This window comes from Plecotus auritus, assembly GCF_963455305.1.
Source record: "Plecotus auritus genome assembly, chromosome: 3".
Taxonomy (NCBI): domain Eukaryota; kingdom Metazoa; phylum Chordata; class Mammalia; order Chiroptera; family Vespertilionidae; genus Plecotus; species Plecotus auritus.
The window spans coordinates 155570151-155590587 of record NC_137772.1 but is presented as its reverse complement, the minus strand read 5'-3'; the positions used below and the strand labels follow the sequence as shown (position 1 = coordinate 155590587).

Here is a 20437-nt window from a genome sequence, read left to right as displayed (position 1 = left end):
AAACAAGTGAAAATATTTAAAGATGAAATATTTATATTTATTTGGATTTATATATATATGTGTATCTAATATCTATGTCTATGTCTATTCTATGTCTATGTCTATGTCTCTGTCTATGTCTATGTCGATGTCTATGTCTATGTCTATGTCTGTATCTATATCTATGTCTTTGTATATGTTTGTCTATATCTATATTTAACTCATACATTTTGGAATTCTAAAGTAAATATCCTGTTTGATCACCATTGGTCATCCCCAAATTGACTAAATTTTTGAGAAATAATAGGTGCAATATTTTGTGATCACAAAGATAAGGCCCATATTGTATGCTTTCTGTGCATGATTATGCAGTATTGTCCTACTTTTGTTTCCAGTTGCTTCTCATTCTGGCTCACTTTTTTCTATTCATAGTTATCTCTCTAAATGTAGGTCTGATGATGTCACTTCTTAACTCTAGCTTCCTCACTTGTCATAGAGGATCCTTGATGATTTTATTCTTGTCTATCTGTCTCTGCTAATCATTAATCATTTACATCATTATACTCACCTTCTGCCACACAAACTTCTAATCTCCCTAACAGGTCAGGCTGTTTCAGACCTCCATGAGTTTTTCTAGATATTTCTTTCTGTCCAAAATGCCTCTTTGTGCTGTATGCCTCCAGAAAACTCACATCATCCTTAAAGATTCAACTCAAATGATCAGTACAGGACTTTTTCCTGCTTTGTCCTAGGTAGAACAAATCACAGCCTTCTGTGTAGTCACACTGTATCTTGAACCTACTTCCATTTTTAAGCACAGCAGGTGGTGTTTTAATACTTGTTTTTATCTTTGTCTCTTCTTTTACCACTATGAAATCATTGAAAGTCAGATTCACGTCTTTGTGTATCTTCATTCCCAGAACCAGCTACACCATCTTGGATATAGCAGGTGTTCAATAAATATTTGTGGAACAAATTCTCTTATCTAATCTTCACAACCCCATATGTTTACAAATGAGGATGCTAAGGTCTAAAACGAGTGAGTAACCTTCTCAGTGTCATAGGGAATGGCAGATATTTTTCTTCCACCCTAGGGCTCTTTGCAGCACTGAGACTGTTCCTTCTCCGGGGAATACCAAAAGAGCCATTTACGTTCAGATCCATTCTCCTAAAAATGTGATTTTGTGACAGCATGGATGGACCTAGATAGTATTATGTTAAGTGGAATATGACTGTCAGAGAAAAACAAATACTATATGATTTCACTTATATGTGGAATCGAATTAATAAAATAAACAAATAAAAAATATTTGCCCTGACAATTTTTTTTCCCCCTCTTTTAATGCCTATGAGCACTTCCACTGCTTGAACTGGCTCAGGCTTAGCACTCATCTTCCTTGCCTAGTTTGATGTATCTGACTTTCTTTGATCTCAGTTCAGATTATTCTGATTTTGTTCTTTCTTTTCTTGTGACAGAGTCAAAGTGTGCCTCATATTTCTCTGCTAAGATTAGTCAGCCTTCTAATAGGAACTTGCCGACAGCCCTACCTCTCAATAGTACTTCCTGTTTTCCCACTCTTCACCTTGACTATGGCTAGGTCAGGCATATTCACTTGTAACCCTTCAGACCTTGATGGTCAGGCAGCCATTTTCAGACATCAAGGAATGTAATTTCTCAGGTGAATCTAATGCCATGATAAGAATTCTTAATAACTTCCTTTACATACCAGGTATATTGCTAAATGCCAATATATTTCAAACAGAGTAGCTTTTTTTCATGTTTCCTCTGACTGCATTTGCCCTTTTTATTTAGCTGCTTCTCCCCTTCATCTGAGTAACCCTTCATCCTTCAACAACCCACTTTAATGTCACTTAGTCTATGAAGCCTTTTCTGAACTAATTAATCATTTCGCCCTCTGTGTTTTATATCATCCATCATACAGTTAGCTTTTTATCTATCATTCTCTTGTACTTTCACTTTTAAGGTTAGGGACTAGGCTTAGTCATATATTTATTTCCTAAACACAGTACAATATCTGCTATAAAGTATGAGTTTAATACAAATTGGTTGAGTGAATGTATGAATGAATAAATTAATAAAATAATAGTGGCTATTTTTCCATGTGTTATTCTTAACTCTGTGTATTTGCTCCAACTTTGTTTACTTTTCTGAAAAGCTTCCATTATTCTCCAAAAATTAAATTTAATATATTTTTGAAGAGTAGTTCCATGTGATATTATATGCTCAACATTATTAGAACTGTTTAAATGTAGGAATGTATTTAGCAATTCCAAGGAGTCTATATTAGAGTGGTAGGATTTATTGTTACTAATATTAAATTTGTAAATAGATGTTCCATTTTATCTTACTGTGCTACTTTTTGAAAGTAGAAGAATAGTGCACAGTGTCCTTAAAATATGAAGTAGAATAAAAACTGTTGAATGTGCACCCTAAGTATGTTATTCCCTACACACACACACACACACACACACACACACACACACTCACAGATCAGATCAAAATCTACCTTTCCATTACACTTTCCATAAATAATTTTATTATTTTTATACTAGAGGCCCAGTGCATGAATTCATGCATGGGTGGGGTCAGGCCAGCTTGGCTCTAATCAGGGTGGATTGGGGCTGGGCCTGTAGGGAGGAGGAGATGCAGGAGGTTGGCCAGCCGGCCCGCCCCAATCAGGGCTCAATCAAGATTGGGCCTCCTGGGGGAAGGGGCCACTGGTGATTGGCTAGCAGGCCCTGCCCCTAATTGGGGTTGAGGGGCTGATTGGGGTAGGGCTAGCCATGGGGAGGGGCCATGGGTGGTTGGCCAGCTGGCCCTGCCCCTGATGGGGTGGGGGGCCAATTTGGTGTGGGACCGGGTGTGGGAGGGGCTGCAGGAGGTTGGAGGGCCGGCCCTGCCCCCTATTGGGGTTGGGGGTGAGATCAGGGGCTGGCCTATTGTGGTGGGGTGGGCTGATTGGGGGTGGAGCTGGCCAGGGGGAAGGCAGGGAGCATTTGGCTGGTGGCCAGCTCTTGATTGGGGTGGGAGAGTCTGATCAGGGGTAGGCAGGCAGGGGGGAGGGGCCGCGAGGTTGGCCAGCTGGCCCCACCCCCTGATTGGCAGGTTTGCTGGCCACAATGGGCGTCATAGCAACTGATTGTTATGATCATTATGGTTGGTATGGTCACTGGCTTTTTATATATATAGATATTTGTTATATATATGTGTATATATATATTTATTTATGTATCTATAAAATAATAATTATATTATTTCCCTCAAAATTCTTTAACATTTCTAGTCTGTAAGAGGAAATTATTATTTTGTTTGCTGTGGCTAATTATTTTACTTTATCTCACCTCACATTATAACTACAATTTACTTAACTTTATTTTTAAGCTTTCATAGTCGCAGGTCCACAGTAGGCAATGGATCAGTACTTAGTAGTTTTTGCTGTTATTGTTGTTATTGATGATGATGATGAGGAGGAGGGTCCCAGCCAGGGACTGACAGGCTAGGATCATTTATTGTGATACAGGTCCTTATGAAAAATTAGCACCTTCTCTCCTGGATTCCCTTTGTACTAGTACTTTTGTTAAATTTGGTTTGCCTCTGGCTAGAATTTTGGTTTGCCTCTTTTTTCCTTCTCAGTTTAAGGTATTTTCTTCTCTTCTTAGTTTTGTGAGTGCTCTTCTTCCAGGCTTTCCCTCCTCTCCTCTCTTTCTCTCTTAATGCTTTTTTTCCTCAATTACACAATATCATTCTCTCCAACAATGTAGAACATTATATATATTATATATGTTATATATATTTGCTAATTGATGTAACACTACTAAATTTAGACACTGCTTCTTGAAATTCTTCTTACTAGGCAAGGGTTTGTTTTTCTCCAGATGCATGAAGTGACATATCACATATAACTTACATTTGCTTAAACAAGAAAGTTTCATTTTTGAAATTTACCTAAGATTTTATTTTTAAAATTATAAATCCAATTACTTTATACCACTTAAAAATTACATATATAAAAACATTATATGTTTACTAAATTTTAATATTGATCAATATATATTTATTGTTGCTAACTTAATAATTAGGATTAAATAAAGCATCACTTTAAGTTCATTTTACACTGTTTTTTTTATGAGACATATGAGTGACATAATGTTATGGGCAATCACTATTTGAAGACTTGAATATTTTATCTTCTCAATGAAAATCACCTCTTCAATTAGTACTTCTTATAAAAAAATGTTTATTGGTTAAGTTGAAATATAATTATACATTTCACGATTCCTGCCATGAATTCCAACATCAAATAATTTTAATGTGTATTTTGAAATTGAGTAACAAGATTGCATGCTTGCTTAAAAGTAGCAATAACATTTTTATTTTGGAAATACATGATTTTCTCTTACTTTTATAATTTTGCTTTATAATGCACTTAAAATGAGCAATGTAGATACCAGCCTTTTTGTTCTTAAAAATTTTAAATCACAAAGTTCAACTTCACGCTCTTTAATTTGTCTTAGATGAAGAATTTCAGTCGAGAAAAAAATACGGTATTAGTTTATGTCATATTTGTCAATTCATTCGTTGTAAGTTTGAACTTCTCATTGTGGCCTCTTTTTTAATTTTTAATTTTTAAAATATTTTTATTGATTTCAGAGAGGAAGGGAGAGAGAGATAGAAACATCAATGATGAGAAAGAATCATTGATTGGCTGCCTCCTGTATGCCCCATACTGGGGATTGAACCAGCAACCCAGGCATGTGCCCTGACCGGGAATCATACCGTGACCTCCTGGTTCATAGGTCAACACTCAATCACTGAGTCACACCAGCTGGGCTCACTGTGGCCTCTTATGGTCTGGAGCAGTCTTCTGGAACTCAGAGTGACTTTGGGTTCAGTCATTGTTCCATTGTCCTCTGATGGAGCAGAGACCATTGATGTGAAACTCTTAGGACAAAAAAGGACTCAAGAAATTAGATACATAGTCAATAGACTATAAAATAAGCCATTAAAAAGTAAATTTTACAGTATATAGTTGGATGGCTAATTACTTGAATCATTGATTAAACATGCTAAATCACTGAGCCAATGATGATGAACAAAAATGTTTCTTTACAGCCAGATTTAAAGTAACACACACACATGCCCAATTAACTATTGTTTTTAGCATATTTAGTTTCCATTTCTATTTTTTTAAAGTCCAGGATTGGTGTACTCTCAGCTTGAAATTACAGCTCACTCAGAAATAACACACTGTTTATCTGCTGGCTCAAAACTAGGATGCTCCAGAAATGAATTCAGAATTAGCTAGAGCAATTTAAGTGTTGCACTCTTTAATCTCTGTAATGATACTCAGGTCCCAATTATCTAGGGGCTATTTAGCCCTTATTATCTCTTGCTACTTTTTTCTTTCCCTCCTCCCTCAATGAAGGCAGGAGGCCAGGCAGAAGAATAGCTGGCAGCATTTTTTTTTTTTTTACAAAACCCAAGCTGTTTCCTCAAATCAGGCTTCATTAAATAAAAACAACAGAGATGTAATTTTTCTTTACAGTTTATTCCTAACATAACAAATCAGCTTTTATTACAGCAAATACTAATCTCTATTTTGTCTGTTTTCACAAGTTAATTTAATGGAATATGCCCATTATTCTGACCTCACTTATGTATTATACATCCACAGATATTATAGCTTCATATCAATAATGTCTTTTATTATTTATTGTGGCCTCCTGAAATAAATGTATATGTGTAAGTGTGTGTGTGTGTGTGTGTGTGTGTGTGTGTGTGAGAGAGAGAGAGAGAGAGAGAGAGAGAGAGAGAGAGAGAGAGAGAGAGAGAAAGAGAGAGAGAGAGAGAGAGAGAGAGTCTGAGCTGTTCAAAGGTACTAGAAATAAATGGTATAAATAGCAAAATAGCACTGGAACCCTGAAGTTTAGTTAATATTGAACTAAACTAAGAAGGTTATTTGTGACTGGGATTGTAGTCTTGACCATGCAGAATGCACGAATAAGCTTAGTCAGTTTCATTATGTGCCCACTGTCCAAATTTGCTTTAACCACTGTTAAAGCGCAGAGTCCACTGTTTCTATTTGTAGCTCATTGATTTTGTTTCATGTGCTCAGCTCAACCACTTTCATTTTAGACTAACTTAAGGGGCATTTTATTTACTGGGTTCTCTTAGAGTTAAGTCTTGCCATGTAGGCTGATGAACATCATCAATTAAGTAACACAGATTCTGTTCATGTTGTCACACACATTCTGTCATAACCATGAATCACCTATGATATTGCCCTGTCTACTGTATTGCAGGAAAAACAGAGGTTTCTGACGGATGTTCTGCATGAAGTGATGCTGCTTGATGGCTTGGCCAGTTCCCATCCAGTATCACAGGAAGTGCTACAGGCAACAGACATTGACAGGGTGTTTGACTGGATCGCATATAAAAAGGTGGGAATAGATAAGACCCAAGTGCCAATTGGATATTTCACTAATCTGAGGAAGCCAAGCTATTTCATGCTACATGTATTATATTCTTCTCTTCTTCCTGGCTCATAGAAATGAGACTGTGAGTTAGAAAACATAGAGTTACTAGGTTCGTGTTATTTTACGAATTAGAACTTTGTTTTATAAATCAGTAAAATGGAGATGAATGTTTGCCAAATACATAGAAATATTGGAACTATTAATGAATAAATGTTTGGAGACTCAATAAGAAATTTCTGTAGAAATGGAGTTATGTAAATGTCAGTTCTAATATTATTAATAAGAGAACTGACCTATACTAGTATACTGACAAATAGTTTTTTCCTGAATGTCCCTTAAAAATGTACTTATTTTGATTGCAGATCCCAATAGGGGTATAGACAGTGACATGACATATATTTTATAAACAATGTTTAAGGGAGATTTGGGGGATTAAGCATGTTTCCTGGATTATAAGCATAATAAGTGAAAATTTAAAGACTAGACTTCGAATGGCAGAGATTTTGGACAAATGATCAGACATCAAAATATGATACACTATAAACTTTATTCCATTGTTACTTGGATTAGGATTTTCTTTATACCCTTTCTTTTAGTTCTAATTTTAGTAGAGCATGTATATCTCACTGTTTAACACTTAGTAGCCACTTAATAATTATTAAAATAGTGTTAAAGTCTACTTTATTATTGGCCTATTGACTTGCATTTATGGGATTTCTATGTACTTTATTGATTTAATAATATTTTCAGTTTTTAAAAGTGTTAAAAGCAAGATATTCTTTTTTCTTAAAAACAGGATATTTCTAATTATAAGTAAAGATCAAATACTGATTCATCAGAATTCTTTGGTGCAGTAATTTAGATATATGGTTTTGCATTCCAGTAATGACTATCTCAATGATTATTAGTTAATACTGCATGCTATAATATGTAAGGATATACATAGTGTTAGAAAATATCTGTTCAAGATACTGATCATCACATTGGCTCAAAAAGGGTATTTTTGATATTTTATAAAAATAAGTGAAAGTATAGAATTATATTTAAAATCTATTAATTTTTATATATGAGTTTTTGGGCTAGATTTTGCTGGATATACATTCAGTTACTTATACTGTATTGATTCTTGAAATATAATGCAAAAAATAATTTAAGATAGCTTGAGATGAGTTTAGAGACATGTCTTAGTTATTTCCCACCTACCACCAATTCTATGACTATTTGTAAATAACAACTTACTTCAGGATGAATATTATTATTTTGAGTAAATATGTTACAAGTATGCTTTTACACATAAATAAAATCTATTACAACTTCATTATATTTAAATAATTATAAATTTATTCAAGAAGTTTAAGATACAAAGCAGTAGGAAAGAGTAAAGATACAATAATTATTATTTCACCCTCTTTATATTTTGGTGCAAAGGCTTGCCATTTTACAAATGTGATAAACAAGTAAACTTTGCCATGATTCTTAGGACCACCATTATAAAGACTACTGGATACTTGTTTCTAGCCATGTATTTCTTTAAACTTTATTGAGAAAACAATTGACAAATATAATTATACATATTTAAGGTGTACAATGTGATGATATACATTGTGGGATGATTACTAAGGTCAAGATAATTAATACATCCATCACCTCACATAGTTAACTTTTCTTTTGTGGTGAGAATGCCCAGGACTGACTCTCAGCAATTTTCAAGTATGTGATACCATGTTATTAACTACTAGAGGCCCGATGCATGAAATTCATGCAAGAGTATGCCTTCACAGGCCCTGTTGCCTCGGCCCTCGCAGCCCTTTCTGCCTCGGCCCTCGCAGCCCCTGCTGCCTCAGCTCTCGCAGCCTCGGCTTTGTCTGGAAGGTCATCTGGATGGTTGTTTCGCTGTCCAGCTGTTCGGTTGATTTGCATATTACACTTTTATTATTATAGATAGTCACCATGATGTACATTAGGTCATCAGAACATATTCTTCTTACTCCTAAAAATTTGTACCCTTGGACATATATCACCCCATTTCCCTCTTTCAATTGACCATGGCAATCACAATTGTATTCTTTATTTCTATAAAATTGGCTTTAAAAAAAATTCCACATAGAAGTAATATCATATAAAATCTGTCTTCCTCTGTCTGGTTATTTTACTTAGCATAATAACCTCCAATTTAATTCATGTTGTAAATGGCAGGATTTCCTTCTTTTTATGGCTGAATAATATTCCCTTATATATATATTTTTTCTATATTAATTAATTCATTGAAAGACTGTTTCTTTTGTATTTTGCCAATTCTGAATCAATGCTAAAAGGAACATGGGTTTGTAGATTTTTTTTAAAGAGACTGATTTCAGTTCCTTTTGATATACCCCTGAGTGGATTGCTAGATCATGTGATAGTTCTATTTTTAATTTCTTGAGGAACTTTCATATTGTTTTCCGTAATGGCTGTATCAATTTACATTCTCAGCAGCACTGTATAGGGTGCCCTTTACTTCACATCCTTGCTGACATTTGTAATCTCTTGGCTTTTTCATAAGGGTATGATGTGTTAGCTCATTATGGTTTTGATTTGAATTTTCCTTAAAATTAGTGATGTTGAGCTTCTTTTCATATACCTGTTGGCCATTGTATGTCTTCTTCTCAGGTTCTTTGCCCGTTTTTAATTGGATTACTTATTATTTTGCTATTGAGTTATATGAGTATTTTATATATTTCAGATTTTAACCCCATATCAGATATGTGATTTGCAAATGTTTTTCCCCATTCTGTAGTTTGCCTTTTGAGTTTATTGATTGTTTCTGTTGTTGGGCCAAGGCTCTTTAGTTTGATGTAGTCCTATTTGTTTTTTTGTTTTTTAGCTCTTGTTGCGTGGGCTTTTGGTATCTTATCTAATCACTAGTAGCCCTGTTGCACGAATCCATGCACCAGTAGCTTGCCAGTAGCTTGCTGCTGCCCTCCAGTAGCTCTCTGTCCACTGCCCCGCAGTCCTGTTGTCCCCTCCTCCCCCCGCATAGCTTGCTGCCCTGCCCCCTCCTGTAGCTCTCCACTGCTCTCTTGTAGCTCGCTGCCCCACCCTCCTGGTGATCCGTGATCCAGTCGTTACGCGTTCTGTCATAATGCTTCACAGTGTAACGACCATTTGCATATTACATCTTTATTATATAGGATTGCTAAGACCAATGTTAAGGATATTTTCCCCTTTGTTTTATTCTAGGAGTTTTATGGTTTCAGGCTTACACTTAAATCTTTGATTCATTTTGACTGAATGTTTTTGAGTTGTATATGAAAGGAGTCCAGTTTAACTCTTTTGCATGTGGATATTGTTTCACAACACCATTTATTGAAGAGACTATCCTTTCCCCATGTGTTCTTGGTGCTCTTGTTGAAAAGTAGTTGACCATATATGCATGGATTTATATCTGGGCTCTCTATTTCATTCCACTGGTTCTATGTACCTGTTTTTTTTTTTTTTTTTTGCAAGTTCCATTCTGTTTTTATTACAATAGCCTTATAATATAGCTTAAAATTAGGGGGTGTGATGCCTATAGCTTAGTTGTTTCTCAGGATTTCATGATTGGTTTGGCTATTTGAGGTCCTCTCTGGTTCCACATCAATTTTAGGATAATTCACTGGAGTTTTGATAGGGCTTTCATTGAATTTGTGGATCGCTTTGTGTTGTCTGGATATTTTAACAGTATTATTTCTTCTCATTCAAGAACATGGATATATCTCCATTTATTTGTGTCTTCCTCAATTTCTTTCTTCAGTGTCATAGTTTTTCAGTGTGTAAGTCTTTCACCTCCTTGGTTAAATTTATTAGTAAGTATTTTATTGTTTTTGATGATTTTGTAAATAGGATTGCTTTCTTAATTTCTCTTTCATGTAGTTCATTGGTAATGTATAAAAACCCAACAGAGTTGTTTGTTGAATCAATTGATTTTGTAGCCTTCAATTTTATTCAATTAATTTATTAGTTGTAACAATTTTTTGGTGGAGTTCTTAAGGTTTTCTGTCATCTAAAAAGATAGATGATTTTACTTCTTCCTTTCTGATTTGGATGCCTTTGTTTCTTTTTTAAAAACTAATTAATCAATTAAACAATTATTTTTTTCTTTTTCTGTTTTTGCTTAGTTGCTATGGCTAGGAATTTCAGTACTATGATGAATAGAAATGGTGAGATTGGGCAGCCATGTCTTATTCCTGATCTTAGAAAAAGGTCTTTTGACTTTTCACCATTGAGTGTAATATTAGCTGTGGGTTTGTTTTCATGTCTAGCCAAGTATCTTCATGCTGAAAGTACCACTGAAAATAGTATCCTTACTACATGTTTTCAAGTGATACTAGGATCTACTCATTTTCAATGAAGACTTCTAAAGAAAAAAATCTTTTTTTTGAATAGCTATAGTGAGATATAATTAAAGTATGATAAACTGCACATTTAAAAGGTATAATCTGACATGTTTGACATATATATACACAATGAAAACATCACCATAATCAAGTTAATGAATATATTCATTAGAAATTTGCTCATGTCTCTTTATAATTTCTCTTCCCATCTCTCTTCACTCTTCCATTGATCAACTTTTTCACTATTGATTAAATTGCATTTTCTAGAGTTTCATATAAATGGAATCATACAGTATGCACTCTTTTTTCTTTGCCTTCTTTTACTCCACAGAATGATTTTCAGATACATTCATGTTATAGTATATATGGATATAATACAATTTGTTTATTCACCTGAACATTTGGGTTGTTTCTAGTTTTTACTATTACTAATAATCTTGCTATGAACATTTGTGTACAGGTCATTGCATGTGTACTTGCTTTTATTTCTCTTGGGTAAACACCTAGAAGTGGAATGTTCAGATGATATGATAGGTATGTTTAATATTTTAAGACTGCTGAATGAACTGTTTTCTAATGTAGTTGTACCATTGTACCATGGCACATTCCCACAGACAGTATACAGTGTTCTACTTTCTCCACTTCTTTCCCAACAGTAACTAGGTATAATCAGTTCTATTAGTATAGATATTGTAAGGTATTTCATTGCAGTTGTAAATTACATTCTCCTAATGGCTAATGCTATTGACCATTTTTTTTCATTTGTTTATTCTCCCTCATATGTCTTCCTTGGTGAAGGGCCAGTTCAAATTCTTTGCTCATTTTTTTAAAATTTGGGTTGTTTGTTTTCTTATTATAGAATTCTGATGGTTATTTATATACTCTGAATCAGGTTCTCTATCAGACACATGATATGCAAATAATATTTCTCCCAAATAGTGACCTGTCTCTCATTTTCATGTCAGTGTTTTTCTAAAAGCAATAGGTGTTAATTAAGTATATTTTATCATCTTTGTTTTAAGTGAAAGTGCTCTTGGTGTCATATTTAAGAATCTTTGATTAACTCAAGGCTATATGGGTTTTTCTTTTTTTTTTCCTTCTAGAAATTTTAGGTTTATATTTAGATCTATGATTTATTTGAGTTAAATTTTACATATGGTGTGAAGTTTGAATTGAATATATATATATATATATATATATATATATATTAAATATGGATATTATATTTTTCAAGAACCATTTCCTGAAAAGTTTATCCTTTTTTCACTGATTTGGCTTTGCATATTTGTTGAAAATCAGTGGACTGTGTATGTGTGAGTCTATTTTTCTAAGCAATATAGTTTTCAGCAAATAAATCTTCATATTTATTCCTAAATATTCTATATTTTCAGGCTATTGTAAATGGTACTTTTTAAATTTCCATTTATTATTATTTTTGTTCTATGTAGAAATGCAATTTATTTTTATATGGTTATCTTATAAAATGTTAAATAGAAGAAGTGAGAGCAGGCATCTCTGTATTGTTCCTGATTTTAGGAGTAATATATTCACTCTTTCACCATTAGGTATGATTTTTTCTCAAATATTTTATAAATACCCTTTATCAGGTTGAAAGAGTTTCATTGTGTTTTGACATTACTGAGAATTTTAACCTGAAATGTATGCTGATTCCAAAAAATCCTTTTCCTCCATCTATCAAGGTAATTATATATTTTTTTGTTGCTTTACTTTATAATATGGTGAATTATAGTGATTGATTTTTGAATGTTAGATTATCCTTGAATTTATGAGACAAATACCATTTGATCATAATGTATTTTTAAAATATATTGTTGGATTCAATTTGCTGAAAATTGTTTTGAAAATTTGCATCTATATTCAGTAGGGATATTGGTCTGTAGTTTTTCTTTTATCTTCCTGTAATGTCTTTGTCTTGTTTTGTTAATGCTATAAGGCTAGCCTCATAGAATGTAAAGTATTCTTTTTCAAGTTTCTTGAAGAATTTAAGTAGAATTTATATTCTTCCTTTATTAAATATTTGGTAGAATTTATCAGTACAGCAACCTGGGCCTGGAATTGTCTTCATGAGGAGATTTAAAAAATATATGTTTTTATTGATTTTTAGAGAGAGAAGAAGGGAGAGGGATAGAGAGATAGAAACATCGATGAGAGAGGAACATCATTGATCAGCTGCCTCCTGCACGGCCCCTACTGGGGTTTGAGCCCCAAACCGGGACATGTGCTCTGACCTGGAACCGAACTAGCAACCCCTTGATTCCTGGGTCAGTGCTTAACCACTGAGCACACCAGCCAGGCAGGGAAGATTTTTAACTAATGATTTCATTACTATAGCAGGTTATTCAGTTTATGTTTTCCTAAATAATCTTTAGTAATTTATATGTTTTCAAGGATTTGACCCATTTCATCTAAGATGTTTAATTTATTGGCATAAAGTTGGACATGATATATTCTCTTATTGTTTTAATAACCACAGCATCTCTAAAAAATGCAACTTGTTTTATTCCAGATACTATTAATTTTTATCTTATTCTTTTTCTTAGTCTAGCTGGAAGTTTATACATTTTATTTTTAAAAATCTAGTTTTTGGTTTAGTTGGATTTTTGCTTTTACTGGCTATTTTATAAACTTATCTTTCTAATCAATATTATTTCCTTCTATATACTTTGGTTTAACTTGTCCTCCTTTTCTGGTTTCTTAAGGTACAAGCTGAGATCTGTAGTTGGAGACTTTTCTTCTATTATAATTCAGATGTTTATTCCATAAATGTCCTCCTAAGTGTATTACCAATGGCGTGCTCCAAGTTTTGATATACTGAGGTTTCATTTTCATTCACTTTAAAATACTTTATAATTTCACATTTGGTTTATTAATTGTCCCATGAATTATTAAAATGCACTTTTTTTTAGTTTACAAATATTTGACAATTTTCCAGAAAGTTTTTTGTTATTTATTTTTTATTTAATTTTATCATGGTCAGTAAACTGTATTCGGTATGGCTTGAATCTTCTTAGAATTTGATATCTGTTGGTAAATGTATCGCATACACTTCAAAAGAATGTGTATTTCATTGTTGTTGGCTGGAATGTTTTATAAATGGCAATTAGGTCAAGTTGGTTGATAAGAGTTGTTTAAGTCTTCTATATTCTTATTGATTTTCTGTCTACTTGTTCATCATGTTAACTTGATGGGCCCTCATTGTTTGGATTCACGCACATGGTGCCAAATCAAACATCTAAAAATTTAGTAAAAAATAGTGACCCCTGTTCCTGCTAGCATGTGTGGAAAATAATTTTCAAATGTAAATGTGCAAAAGTAAAAATAAGAACAAGTTGGCTGTAATATCAGGGGCTTCATTTTGACTGTTTCTCTACCAGTCCTTAATGTATATTTAGTGCCTTTGTTCAGTTCTCCAACTTGGCTTCTCTCAAGTTCTTTCTAGTAGTAAATTGGCATGTGGGTAATATGTAATAACCAATTTGACTTTGTAGATGGAATGAGTAAACCATTTATGGGTGTATGACAGGTAATGTGGATAATTACGCAACCATAAATAATATCAATTGCTAACATTCATTGAATGATGAGTGTGTTATTGGCACTGTGCCAAATTCTTGACATTTAACTCATTTAATTATCATAATCTTCTTTTGGGGATATTATTTTCATTTTAAAATTGAGTCATGATCAATCCAAGTATATGTTGGCTGGAAAACCAGGTTCTAGTGCCACCATTCTTACTACTACCATATTTAATCAACAACTCTGGTTGGAGCACTTATTCCAAAATCATGTGTAAGCCTCTGCTTATGTTCCAGGCACTGTGTGCTGAGTGCTAGGGTACAACAATCAATAAGACATAAAGGAAAGACAGCTTATAAATATCAGTGCAGTTACATATAAGTGTTAACAGCAGTATTTCCCTTTTAAATGTAGAAACGTAACTCAAGCCATCTTAAGCAATAGAAAGTAATTTGTTGACTGAATAACTGATAAGCCTGAGATTTAGCATAAGCTTTAGGAATGGTTAAATCCAGGTATTTCAGAAGTGTCATCAGAAATCTACTTTTCATCAGCTTCATGGCTCTTTGCCTCTATCTGACATAATTTCTAGATAATTCTTACAGAGGAGGTCCCAAACAAATTTGGCTGAATGAGTCCTCAACCTTATGAACCTAATGAGCTCAGAGAAAAAGTAAACTTCCTGCATCACAACAGAATCTATTTTTGTTCCCCCAAAGGGCTGTCGTTTGATCTGATTAGATAATAGATCACCACTGGCCAGTCCCTATGTCGTGGGCCAGAGATTCCCTATGGACATTCTGACTGGCCAGCAAGTCTAATGAGCTCATCCTCTGGTGGGAGAGATTGATAGGCCATGGAATCGGAAGGCCCACTGAAGTCAGTTGAAGTAGGGATTCAAAATAAAATGATGGTTAGAAAAAAGTAATGGATGCCAACCTCAAAATCTTAGGAATTATGATAAAAATAAGAATAAGATGTAGTTATGTGGGTAAGAGGAAGGAGAGTGATAAAAAGGTACAAAAAAAGAACCCTTTTGCAGAGAAGGTTCATAAAAGGAACACAATAGTGACTGAGTAAAATATCAAGGATTTCACATGATCATAGAATAGCGAGGGTTTGGTGTAGTAGATAGGTTGGGAAGATAAGCTCGTAAGAACTTGGAAGACCTCTTATGTGATAGTAAGAAGTTTGACCTTTATTCAGCAGGTCAGACTTGCATTCTAGAAAGAATAGTCCTGTAGTTGTGGTAGAGACAGAAATAACATGATAGATCTGGAAATTTCAGAAAATATTGTTGTGCCTATAGTTGTAGCATGTAAAACTTATTATTTTTTTATATTGTACTATGTAGCACTTAATAAAAACTTTTTGCCACTGCCCTCCCATGCTCTCCTCCCCAAAGATCCCTGTTACTAGACAATATTAACCTCTGCCAAAAGTCAACCTCTCATTGCATCAGCACTTTGCTGGCTTAACTTCTCTCATTATACTAATTGTTCCCACTTCTGTTTTTTGTTATTCTTCCTGCATAGTAATTTTATTATACTTTAAATCACTTGTTATATAAAAATGTATTATAAGGATGGAGAAGATTATGGAGAAATAAAGATTAGGAACTAACAGAGCAGATACTAATTTTTGTGGATTTAAATTAAAGAACTGAGTGTTTTGGCAGAAATACCAAGTAATGTTCAACATGGATCATATCAAGGCCATATTGATTAAATGAATTAAAAAAACTAAAATTACATACATATTTTTAAAATGGGGAGAGAAAAAGGTAAAAACTAGTCTGTAAGGTAAAAGAGTTGAAAGCATTACATCTAATAAAATAGTTGTCAGTAACAAGTTTTCCATTTTAATAGTTGATTTAAAATGAGGATGCTTTTGTCCTAAAAGTATAATGAAAATAAGAAAATGCTGTGCAAAGATAGGAAGACTGGAAAAGATAGATTAACATGGTTTCTTTTCTCTAAAAGCACAAAGGGAAATATGAATTAATGACCCAATGACCTGGGTGATGAAAGAAAGTGAAGGCTCATTAAATTTACATATGATGCCAAGTTGTGGAGGATTGCTATAAGCTTGGGAGAGAGGAACAGATTTGAATATGACTTAAGCACATTTAAAGAGGATACTTTAAAAACACAAGCACTTTTTAGCAATTCTTATATCAAGGTTGATATATTTTAGAAACAGAGTGAAAGGAAAGAATTGGCAAGCTGAGAAAAATCCACAAGGGATCATGGGAAACATGAGTAAAAAGGGAGGTGTGGCAATTCAACTTGCAGTACTCTACCAACATATTCCAGACTTAAAGTTTAAAAATATTTATATGGCCAAAGAGAAGAATATATACAGTTTTTATCATTTTTAGAGGTGAATATGAAAAGGCCAATGAGTCATTTTCACTATTGTATCTTCTGATACCAGGTTCCGCATCCACAGCATCCTGTTAGCCAGGTCATGATTAGTACACAGGGAGGGCACATGCTAACTTTCTATATGGGACAAGTTGTTTCTCTAGGGAAAAAATAAGATGGCACCTTCCATCAAGAATATAACTACTGCTGGACATAAAACATGAAATAAAAATAATAATTATACTAAGTAACAGTAAATCCAATTTTTAGTTTAATGAGCACTTACTACATACAAGGCATCTTGTGAAACTTTGCATGTATTATGTATTATCCCCATTTGTTTCCAACAGAAAACTTGGAATGTAGGCATTTTAACCCATTTTTACTGATGAGAAAACTGAGACTGAAGAGGTTGTTTTCCCAGGGTTAGACATCTAGAAAGTGAACAAGCCAGGACTTGAAGTCAGATCTGTCTAACGCCAAATTCTGTGCTCTTATTATATAAAACTTTTCACCAATAAATGAATATATTTTAAGGAAAATTAGAATATGAACCATCTCAGTGGATGGCAACTTCAAATTTGAAGCCAACTTTGAGCCTCTCTTTTGTTTGTTCATTGTATTTGTGGAAATCTTGTTGTCCCTGCTGTCAAAGTGTTTCTAGAATCTGACCTCTTCTTCCCACCATTGCTGTTGCCACATGGTCTGAATCACCATCATATTGCCATATTGTTTCCTAGAAGCTTTCTTTTTCTTGAATCCTGCTCCCTACAGTCTACTTTCAACCAATCATTCAGAGTGATCTTTTTTGAAACCTAAGTTGGATAGTGTCACTCTTTGCTTGAAATCCTACCTGCCAAAATGAGAAAAGGCGGTCTTTACAATGACTCACAAGGCCTTATCTGATCTCCACTCACCCCATTTTCCCCAAGACCCCACAGACTCCTGACCCTCATTTTATCTGCTATCCTTTCCACTTCATCTGTTATTGCTGTCCCTTCACTCATGGCTACTCCTGCTTTACTAGCTCTCTTGCTTCCCATGAAATCAACTCCCTCCCACACAAGGGCCTTTGAACAGGCGTTTCCTCTGTAGGGAATGATGTTACTCCTTAGATCAGCATCGTTCTAACCTGTTCTCCTTGAAGCCTTTATTTAAATGTCACCTACTCAAAGAGATCACCCATTTTAATGTCATTTGACACCGCCATTCTGTTCTTCACCTATTTCCCCTAGTCTGGTCCGCCTGCTGTTTTGTCCCATTGTACTGATCACCTTCTAACAGGTTATACAATTTATTCAATATTATGTTTACTATATTATCTGGCTTCCCACTTTCCCCCATTAAATGCGAGCTTCATAAAGTGACAGATCTATGTCTGTTTTTCATTGTTTTCCAGTACTCATTCTACTGCCTGCATGTGCTCAATAAGTATTCGTTGTGTTGAATTAAAGTAAATGTCAGAGAAGCAATACAAACAAAACGTTATGGTGTTTCAGAGGGGAAGCTCCCATCTGTTAAACAGGATTAAGAAAGAGCGTTGGCACTTGAAATAGGATTAAAGAGTTTTTGACGTAATTCCGTATGAATTCCAGAGGGGGAGGAAAATTATGTTGCCCAGTCATTCTGTTTTCTAATGGGTTCTGTCACAAGTGGCCTGACCCCTCAGCCCTGGACCTCCAGGGATCCCTATCCTGTCAATTCAGCTCTTCTCCTGTGGTTTCTGCATTCTCCTGCCTCAGGCACAATCAGTCCCCTGTTCTGCAAGTTTTTTCCAGCTTTTATTCTTCTAAACAGTCCTTCTTAGCCTTGCTTTCTCTTTTACAGTCAACTACATACATATTATCAAGTGAATGTAATTACTACTTTGTCCTCTAATGCCACTTCTGTACATACTCTACCATACAGCATCTGATGCACTGTGTATAGCTATTTAGGTTAACTATAGCACTTGTGGTCCTTTCTGTTAAATACGTGGACAGCAGGCTTTTGGTCAGGTATGTAATAGCAATAACACAAGTAGCAGGAATAATAGTATCAATTGCTTTTGAAGGTCTATTTTTCCACTGGATAGCCACTTAATAATCTCAATTAATCTTCCACCCCTGTAAAATAGATATTATTATCTCCAATTTATATAAGAGTAAACAGAGGCCCAGGGATTTTAAGGATATCCTCAGGCTCCCAGGGGTCAGAACTGGGATTCACTTATCACTGTTTCTAACTCATGCCTTTTCCACTCTACCAGCATACTTTCTTGAGCTAATTACCTATTATGCCACTGTTTCAACAGGAAATATGATTTGAGTTACAGTCTTTTGACATATACTAATGGAAGGGATTTTCCCTGAATGAAAAGTGCCATATTTTAAAATAAGTAATGTACTGGCATGCAAATGAAAAATAAGGGTTATAAAATCTGGGAAGTAATAATCACTGGTTATGATCATCTTGTAAAGAAAAATGTGAACAAGCTTAAGAGACTGAGAAAAATTAAGCAAAGAACAGAGAGAGGGATGGAGGGGGAGAGAGAGATTGATTTAGAAACAATTGGAGAGAAAACCTTATCAGAAAAGCTAAGGGATAAATATGCCCACACTGAAGAATAGAGGGCTTAGGGGTAACTTAATAATTGGCTCTAATATGTAACTGCTCATTATTGGAAGGCTGCTCACCAGTTCTCTGTCAATATCAAGGTCGGAGCAGGATAAATGGCCTTAAATTTCAGGTAGAAATTTCAGTTAATCGGAGAAAGAACTTCTTAACATAAAAGGCAATTAAACATTTTAATATGAGCTACTAAGATTATAAAATCTTTACTTTTTAAATATTCTTTAAAAATATATTTTGATGAACAGAGACTTAACTTGGGTTGTTGATCACACAATACAGTATACAGATGACATGCGGTAGAATTGTGTACATGGGACCTGTATAATTTTGTTAATTATTGTCGCCCCAATAAATGTAATAAAAAGGAAAAAAATAATAAAATTAAAAAAATAAAATCTGCTCCCAGATTAGCAAACTAAATTGGAGGACCAGTAAAAAGATTCCTCCTGGATCTTGATTTCAGGGTATAACATAGGGAATGCACTATAAAATTCATAAACTTGTTAGAAATTAATTTTGCATGCACATAGTTATGCTCATAGCATTTTGTTTTCCCCTTTGATTATACATGTAGAAGTGTGAATGATAAAGGAAGCAAACTACTTGCTTGTTAGGTAAAATGGAAAAAATTAGAGATAATTCCCATCCATCCCTGAGTCATCTGCTGATATTTTGGGTGAAAAAACCCCAAAAATGTCTAAGACAGAATATACTTTAGTGACTCTTTATTGCCAGTGAGTCTTGTCTTTGCCTTTGGCCATAAATTACCATTATTTTAAGCCAGAGGTGATTTTAAGACATAATATAAAGGAAATGCTTTTTTTTTTTCCCTTTAAAAGAAAATGTATATCGTAGGAGGAGATGTTTATATTGACATTTCTCTACTAAATGCCTTTACCACTTACGGGTAAATTATTAAATTGTGCATTTTGCTTATGGAAGCAAGTTTTCTTTTGTATACGTGTTTGATTCATCACCATTTGAATGGCTTATTTTTGTTCTTGCTCAAATCCTAACACTTAATACTTAAAACAGCCTGCCATTTCCTTTCTGGTCACTTGTGCTTCTCTCCACTAGCTATGCTTT

At 34.3% G+C, this 20437-nt stretch overlaps 1 protein-coding gene across 1 annotated transcript in view; it reads left to right on the top strand.

Annotated features, from left to right (window-relative positions):
* TRHDE (thyrotropin releasing hormone degrading enzyme) overlaps positions 1 to 20437 on the top strand; it is a 386033-nt gene that overhangs the window by 212240 nt on the left and 153356 nt on the right. The window contains exon 6 of the mRNA XM_080660595.1: positions 6304 to 6441. Coding sequence (XP_080516721.1) covers positions 6304 to 6441 — 138 coding nt within the window. The remainder of the gene's footprint in view (positions 1 to 6303; positions 6442 to 20437) is intronic.